This window comes from Triticum urartu, chromosome 1A (assembly GCF_056163025.1).
Source record: "Triticum urartu cultivar PI428250 chromosome 1A, HENAU_Tu73, whole genome shotgun sequence".
Taxonomy (NCBI): Eukaryota; Viridiplantae; Streptophyta; class Magnoliopsida; order Poales; family Poaceae; genus Triticum; species Triticum urartu.
The window spans coordinates 332,929,805-332,938,485 of record NC_141873.1 but is presented as its reverse complement, the minus strand read 5'-3'; the positions used below and the strand labels follow the sequence as shown (position 1 = coordinate 332,938,485).

The following is an 8,681-nucleotide window of genomic DNA, read 5'->3' as shown; positions in this document are numbered from 1 at the left end:
CTTCTCACATTCTCTTCCTCTCATGTGAAATTGTGAAGCAACGAATTCAGAGAGATGAGTAGAGTGGATTAACGGTATATATTTTCTGAGGGTTAGCTAGGCGCTTAGGTGAACGCCGAACGCATTCGACACCGAACGCACATGTTACGCCCCCTCAAAAACTGAACATTCTCCACTGTGCTTGGTGACCTACCCAACCAAACCAAAGCATCCACCATTACCGTTAGCTAGCTAGCTCAACTCCCCGTCACCTACCCGGCCACTCCGCTCTCCCTATAAACACCCCCCGTGCGAACCTCACTTGCATCTCACCACACAAGCAGTACACACACACAAGCTAGCCACAGCTCGACCAGCACGTTTCAGCTAGCAAAGCCAGGAGAGTCAACAGCGAAGATGGCCTCCCTCACCGTCTCGCAGACGACACCGGCGGCCGGCAACGCCAACAAGCAGCGCGAGGGCGCGGAGATCATCACAGGCGCCGAGGCGTGCTACGAGCACTCCAAGGAGCTCCTCAAGGGGCTGGGGTTCCCGGGCGGGGTGATGCCGCTGCGCGGGCTGGACGAGTGCGGGCTGGTGCGGGAGACCGGCTACGTGTGGATGCGGCAGGGGAAGCCCTACGAGCACCACTTCCGCGCCACGGGCACCCGGGTGCGCTACGACGCCGAGGTGACGGCGTACGTGGAGGAAGGGCGGATGAAGCGGATGACCGGGGTCCGGAGCAAGCAGATGATGCTCTGGGTGCCCATCGTCGAGATGAGCCTCGACGGCGCCGACAAGGTCTACTTCAAGTCCAACGTCGGCATCGGTCGCTCCTTCCCCGCCGCCGCCTTCGCCGACGAGGACGACCCTGCCGCCGCCGCCGCCACCGAGGCCAACGACAAGCAGTGATCGATCGACGTCCCGGCGTTCATACTATGGTTTGTGCTGGTGCCTATAGTACCTGTCTGTGATACGACTATACGAGTGATCTGCGGTGCACGCATTGGCATGAGTACGTACGTGTGGTGCGTCTCGTGCGTGGAGTATCTTTTTATTTTGCGAGTTTGCTTCCATTAATTTTTATTACCAACGATGTAATGCTACGTGAATATTCAATAATCGATCAAGTCTTTGTTACCCCTTTTGTTACACAAGAGCAAGGTGTTGGGCGTTGTCCCGATCGAGTAGAGTGGTTGAGCTACCGCATTGGCGCTACTATCCGTCTATCTTATCCTCCTCCCGATCTGTCGCGTCATAATTACTCGTAATGAAGGGAAGCACTGTGCCGTCGTCTTCAACTAGCAAGTTATGGTGCCAAGTCGCTTTCGGAATTGATGATGGTTCCACAAATAGGAATCTCTAACAGCTACACAATACCCCGGTGTTTCTTTACTTTGGGGCACTATAAATTCAGAATAGCTAATCGCATCTAATTGTACTCACATTTAAGTTGTTGACCGTTTGATCTGTTGATGTTGTAAGCCTCGTGCAACTTGCGATTGACATCGTTTCTGCATTGCGCTTCGTCGTGGTCATTGTTTTGAACCGTTCTTTTTTCTTTTCTCCGTCAGCTGGTGCGCTTGGTCGTGGTCATTGTTTTGAACCGTTCTCTTTTCTTTTCTCTGTCAGCTGATCATGTCCTGAATATGCTGGCCCTCCGGCCTGCTTCAAGCTATACCACATGAGACTAAGCTACTTTTTAGAGAACATATTCTGCCATCCCGAGGAGATATTTATTTATTTAGCATTGGACTCTCTATAGCAGTCATATTAGTTTTATGGGGCTGCTATGCATCGGCCGGCGAATCTTTTTAAAAGATCCGCCGCCTCGCGAGCGGTCGGATGTGACAAAATCAAGCGGCTAAACTAATTCCTCTTCTTTGCAACAAATCTCTTATTTCGAAAACATTTGTAACAGAGATTCTGTTGTGGATTTTTTTCAGCATAGATTGTGTTGTAGGATTTTTTTTTTGCAACATAGGTTGTTGCGGAATTTTTCTCTCTTCTTTTTTTGTAACAGAGGTATTGTTGCAGAATTCTTTTGCAACTAAGGTAATGTTGCAGAATTTTCTCCCTTTGTCTTCATCTCCACATAGTGTTACGGAAGAAAGTTTTGCAACATGACTGATGTTGCAAAAATATTTCTTGTAACAGATTGGATGTTGCAAAACAAAACACCGCCGTCGTTAACCGCGAGCCCATTGGGCGGTGGTTATGGAGGAGCGGCGCCACCCATCCCTGCCGTCGCGAGCATCTAACCACCGACCAGGTCGCGTCACGGGGAGGCGCGCGACTCAACGGGAGCTCGGGGCAGTCGGAGCAGCGCGGGGAGGCGATGACTCGACGGGGGCTCAGGAAAGTCGGAGCAGCGCGGGGAGGCGACGACTCAACGGGAGCTCGGGAGGAGCACGAGCGGCGACTTCTCTCAAGATCCAGATCCTGCAACAGATTCGTTGTTGCAATGAGAATGATTGCAACAACGGGCCAGTTGCAAAAACTAGTGGTGGTGACCATGGGGCACGTGGCGTGCAGACAGGTGACGGATGCGGGGTTGTGATCCGTGTGATGATCTATAGAGTTTTATTAAGTTTTTTAGTTATCCCTCTGGGATATCATTTTGTTCCGCTGTGAGGATGGGCTCATCTTGTTTTCTACTTTTTGTGTGTGAATATTTGTTCTTTTGTTTATTGGCTTGCAAGATTTGAAAGTCTACCGGTCAATCCATGTAAACCAACAGCGCTGATCGATTTCCCTCTAACTCGCTATTATCACTCTCTTCCAACTTCCGTTCTCTTTCCGTCATTACCAACTTTTTTGTTCTTTTTAGATTTCTTTCTTTTCACTATAATCTCTATCTAGTTTTTATTTTTTATTTTTTTATTTTTGTGTCAGTTTTTATTTTATTTATTTCTTTTTTGTTTTATCATATTTCTATTTTTTTCAAATTTGTGAATAAGATTTGTGTGTATTTTTTATAAAAAGTAAAAACACCTTCTAAATTCATAAATATTTTTTCATACGAAATTATGTCTCATTTAAGTTTACCACCATTCAATTTAGTGTCTGTAATTTTCATTCAAGCGCTCGATCCCCCACCTTCCTGGTCGCTATTTGTTTGTCACACATCTTTTTTGGCCAGTTTGGCTTCATTATTGTCTGCCATTATCGCGGCGTGTTGGCAGCCCGTTTTGCTGCGTTGTTTCTAGGCCCGAGTCGTCGAGATGGCCAGTTTATCAGGTCATTCGTGTCGCATGCTCTTTTTTTAGGCCTTTTTTTGTTCAGCGTGCTTTGCTTTTTCTTGACCATCCTCATGGCCTATTTTGTTAATTGTTATTGGTCTACATTGTAGAATTGCAAGTGACATGTCCTTACTGGTTGCCGCTTCTTTATCACATCCATTCTGTTGTTGTCTCGTCATTTTTCTTGCCCCATTTTCTTTTGTTCTTCAATATAACCGACGCGAGCAGGATAGGCGAGTCGATCGGGGGATTTGCTCGTTCTCGTTCGTTCGTAAATGAGTTCAACCTTTTTCTCGTCTCAATTGCAAGCCCATTCTTTGTTTTGCAATTGGACCATATATGTTGTTTTTGTTTCAATTACAAGTCCACCGTCTACTGACAGTTCGGGCTTGATTCCCCCCCCCCCCCAAGGTGTAAGCTCACCATCAATTCACAACTGGCTCCGACCTATTTTTTTGCCCTAGTTGTACCGTTGACTCACAACTAGGCCATTTTTTCTCCCACTTGCTAGTCCACAATTGTCCCACAATCGGACCATTTTTTGTCCCAGTTGTAAGTCCATCACGACTCGCAACTGGAGTTCAACTTCTATTGTTCCAGTTGCATGTCTACCCTTAACTTACAAGTGGGGCTCGACCTTTTTTGGATCCCAGTTACAAGTCCACCCTGGACTCACAACTGCCGTGACCATTTTTGCCCCAGTTGCAAGCCTACCATCAACTCGCAACCAGGCCCAATTTTTTGCGCCAGTTGCAAGTCCACCCTCGACTCACAACTGGGTCTAACGTTTCTTTGACCCAATTGCAAGTCCACCATGGAATCACAACTAGGCTCGACTCTTTTTCCCCAGCTGTAAATCCATCATCGATTCATGACTAGGCTGACCCTTTTTTGTCCCAGTTGTAAGTCCATCATTGACATGCAATTGGGCTCTTTAATCTTTTTTGCCCTAGTTTACAAGTCGAATATTTGACTCACAACTAGGCCCAATCTTTTTTCACCTCATTTACAAGTCCACCATTGACTCGCAACTAGATTTTTTTGCCTCAATTGCAAGTCCACTCTTGACTCGCAATTGGGTCTGATTTTTTTTCTCGCCTTAGTTGCAAGTCCACCTTGGACTCGCAACTGAGTCCGGCGCTTGTTTGGCCTAGTTGCATTTCCACCATCGATTTCCATGTGCTAAGATTCGTGTTTTTTTCGTTCTCCTGGCATGTCGCTTTGTCGTGGTGTATTCTGTTGGCGATGTTATTCGTAGCGAGGCCCAGCAGGAAATTTTAGATGGGCACGTGGTGTTTTGTTTGCCTTTTCCCATTTGACTCATGCGCCTGTAGGAGGGTTTGTGACGAGAGTGACCCAAATCCATGTGTCTCGATCCTTGTGGCTAATTCAAAACACATGAATGGATTGATTCTCTAGTTTTCCATTTCCGTTTCATTGTTTAAGCACCATGCAGTTGCACTATCTCCTGGTACCAACATTTCAATGTATATTTAGGTTAAAATATTTCATTCATATTTATTTTTAGGGATCTCTATTTTCATGCCCTTCGTTTCTTAGTTCTACTCACTTTTTCCCAGCCCTCTAACTTGTGCTCACTTTTGCCCTGCCCTGTCTTGTTGAACCACACATATGGCCAAATGCAGCATTTTCGTTGGGTCAACCCCTTTGACCATTACATGCATGACTATGAGAATACGACATGTGGGCCACTATAAAGTACAACCACGTTATCTGTGATGCCCCCGATTTGACCGTACACTAATCATACATGCAAACGTGTACGATCAAGAACAGGGACTCATGGGAAGATATCACAACACAACTCTACAAATAAAATAAGTCATACAAGCATCATATTACAAGCCAGGGGCCTCGAAGGCTCGAATACAAGAGCTCGATAATAGACGAGTCAGCGGAAGCAACAATATCTGAGTACAGACATAAGTTAAACAAGTTTGCCTTAAGAAGGCTAGCACAAACAGGGATACAGACCAAAAGAGGCGCAGGCCTCCTGCCTGGGATCCTCCTAACTACTCCTGGTCGTCGTCAGCGGGCAGCACGTAGTAGTAGGCACCTCCGGTGTAGTAGGAGTCGTCGTCGTCGGTGGCGTCTGGCTCCTGGGCTCCAGCATCTGGTTGCGACAACCAGGTAGAAAGGATAGAGGGAAGGGAAGGAGAAAGCAACCGTGAGTACTCATCCAAAGTACTCGCAAGCAAGGAGCTACACTACATATGCATGGGTATCAAATGGAATAAGGGTATCATATGTGGACTGAACTGCAGAATGCCAGAATAAGAGGGGGATATCTAATCCTTTCGAAGACTACGCTTCTGGCAGCCTCCGTCTTGCAGCATGTAGAAGAGAGTAGACTGAAGTCCTCCAAGTATCATCACGTAGCATAATCCTAACCGATGATCCTCCCCTCGTCGCCATGTGAGAGAGCGATCACCGGTTGTATCTGGCACTTGGAAGGGTGTGTTTTATTAAGTATCCGGTTCTAGTTGTCATAAGGTTAAGGTACAACTCCAAGTCGTCCTGTTACCGAAGATCACGACTATTCGAATAGATTAACTTCCCTGCAGGGGTGCACCACATAACCCAACACGCTCGATCCCATTTGGCCGGACACACTTTTCTGGGTCATGCCCGGCCTCGGAAGATCAACACGTCGCAACCCCACCTAGACCAACAGAGAGGTCAGCACGCCGGTCTAAACCTAAGCGCCCAGGGGTCTGGGCCCATCTCCCTTAGCACACATGCACGTTGCGTGGGCGGCCGGAAGCAGACCTAGCCTAGTAGGCGTTCCAGTCCAATCCAGCGCGCGCTGCTCCGTTGCTGACGTCACGAAGGCTTCGGCTGATACCACGACGTCGAGTGCCCATAACTGTCCCCGCGTAGATGGTTAGTGCATATAGGCCAGTAGCCAGACTCAGATCAAATACCAAGATCTCGTTAAACATGTTAAGTATCTGCGAACGCCGACCAGGGCTAGGCCCACCTCTCTCCTAGGTGGTCTCAACCTGCCCTGTCGCTCCGCCTCAAAGTAACAGTCGGGGGCCGTCGGGAACCCAGGCCCACATCTACCGGGACGGAGCCACCTACCCCTTCAGCCCCCAACTCCGAACAGTACCACAGGTAATGTAACTGTGTAAAGTATATAGTATATGCCCGTGATCACCTCCCGAAGTGATCACGGCCCAGTAGTATAGCATGGCAGACGTACAAGAGTGTAGGGCCACTGATGGAACACTAGCATCCTATACTAAGCAGTAGGATAGCAGGTAATGGTAACAACAGTAGTAGCAAGGATAGGCTATGCATCAGGATAGGAATAACGGAAAGCAGTAACATGCTACACTACTCTAATGCAAGCAGTATAGAGAAGAGTAGGCGATATCTGGTGATCAAAGGGGGGGCTTGCTTGGTTGCTCTGGCAAGAGAGAGGGGTCGTCAACTCCATAGTCGTACTGGGTAGCAGCGGCGTTGGGGTCTACCGGAAAAGTAACGGAGGGGGAACACAATAAATAACAGAGCAATCAAAACATAACATGACAACGCGATGCTAGAGGTGATTCTAACGCAGGGATAGGTGATACCGGCGAAGGGGGGAACATCCGGGGAAGTATCCCCGGTGTTTCGCGTTTTCGGACCGGTGAACCGGAGGGGAAAGTTGCGTGTTCGCTATGCTAGGGATGCATGGCGGACGAACGGGCAGCGTGTCCAGGTTCGTCTCGTCGTTCTGAGCAACTTTCATGTAGAAAGTATTTTCATCCGAATTACGGATTAAAAGATATGATTTTCTAAAGATTTAAATCATTTTCTGATTTTAATTATTTATTTAAACCCAACATTATCCATAACAGTGAATGATGACGCAGGCATGACATCAGAGTGATATCAGCAGGTCAACTGGTCGGTTGACCAGTCAAACAGACAGGTGGGTCCAGTGGGACCCACATGTCATTGTATGATAACTAATTAACCAGGTTAATTAGTTTAGTTAACAGATTAGTTATGTTAATTAACAATAGTTAATTAGTTTAATTAGTTACTAGGTTAATTAAACACAATTAATTTAATTAATTAATTAATAATTTTATTTATTATTATTTTTATTCTTTTACTTATTTATTTTCTTTAATCCTTTTTTTAAACGTTCAGGGGGCGTGGGGCCCTTGTGTCATAGGCAAGGGGGGTCCTAGCGGGCATGGGCGCGTGGGCTAACGGGCATGGGGGTGCCAGGGTAGAGCCCCGTGAGCGCGCCAGCGCCGGTGCGGTGACCCAGGGGCGCCGCGGCGGATGAGGCCGGGCGGGCGACGGCAGTGGCCCAGGCAAGCCGGCGCAAGAGGCGAGGCCCGCAGCAGGGGGGGTCACGGGAGGCGGCGGTCGGCGCGGGCAGCACTGCGGGGCCGCGCGAAGCTGAGCGAGCTACAGAGGAGGGGCAATCGACGAGCGGCAACCAGCGCAAGTGGGGAGGCGCGAGCGGGGGGGAGCACGAGCTCGGGCGCGTCGGCGTTGGCACCCTACGGCGAAGTAGTGCGTAGGAGGGAGGGAAGGCGACAGAGGGCCTCACGTTGCTGCTGTAGGGCATTTGGCAGCGAGCTCGAGGATGGCCGGCGACGGGGACGACGGAGAAGCTGCGGGGCGAAGGTGGCAGCCCACAGACGCGAGCGTGCTCGCCGGGGTCGCGGGGAGCCGCAGTGGACGTGACCGAGACGGCGAGGCACCGGCACGGCAGTGGTGGCGGAGGCGGGCACCGGTCGACGAGGAGACTCCGACGTGGGGAGCAAGGCGAGGGGAGGCCGGATCCGCGACGGGGCCTCCGGGATCCGTCCATCTCCGGCGAGGAGGCGGCTTGGCGCGGTCGACGCGGGCTCCGGGCGACGACGGACGGCATCGGGCGGGTGCAGGGCGAGCGGCAGTGTCGAGGGACGAGCGGGGCGATGCGGGATCGGGGTCGGGGTCGTTGGCCCCGATCCAGATCGAGGAAGCAGAGGGAGGCGTGCGGGGAAACGAGAGGGGGGAGTGGGGAACGAGGGGAGTGGGGGCGTCGGTCGTCTAGGGTTAGGTCGGGCGGCGGCTGGGCCGATTGGACCGGCCTAGTGGGTCCAGAGGCCAGATGGGCCATGGCCCAGTGGGGGGGGGTTCTTCTATTTCCCTTTTTTTTGTTAGTTTTGTTTTCTGTTTTTTTATACTTTGCTTTCTTTTAGTTTCCTTTCATTTTAGTTTTAGTAAATTACCAAAGTGGCACCTAAATAGGATTTTACAAATTATGCCACTGCCACAATAGTTTAATACTTATAACAATTTAGTTTTGAAAATGTTTATTATTTTTAAAGCATTAAAATAATTGTTTTTGCTACTCTTTTATTCATTTAAGAGTATTTAAACATTTTATAAATGTGTGGTTTCTCCACCATAATTATCTATGCAACATTTGGTTCACTCCGAACATTT

At 49.1% G+C, this 8,681-nt stretch overlaps 1 protein-coding gene across 1 annotated transcript; it reads left to right on the top strand.

The window, feature by feature from the left end:
• The first annotated feature begins 288 nt into the window (after nt 1–288).
• LOC125531982 (uncharacterized) lies at nt 289–1,119 on the top strand. The gene has a single exon (XM_048696167.2). It carries the CDS (start codon nt 397–399, stop codon nt 889–891), a length of 495 nt encoding a protein of 164 aa, XP_048552124.2. The 5' UTR covers nt 289–396; the 3' UTR covers nt 892–1,119.
• Nucleotides 1,120–8,681: the final 7,562 nt, after the last annotated feature.

What these genes read in the sequence shown, in the direction of transcription:
- LOC125531982 (XM_048696167.2), top strand. Translation starts at nt 397, where the DNA reads ATGGCCTCCCTCACCGTCTCGCAGACGACACCGGCGGCCGGCAACGCC.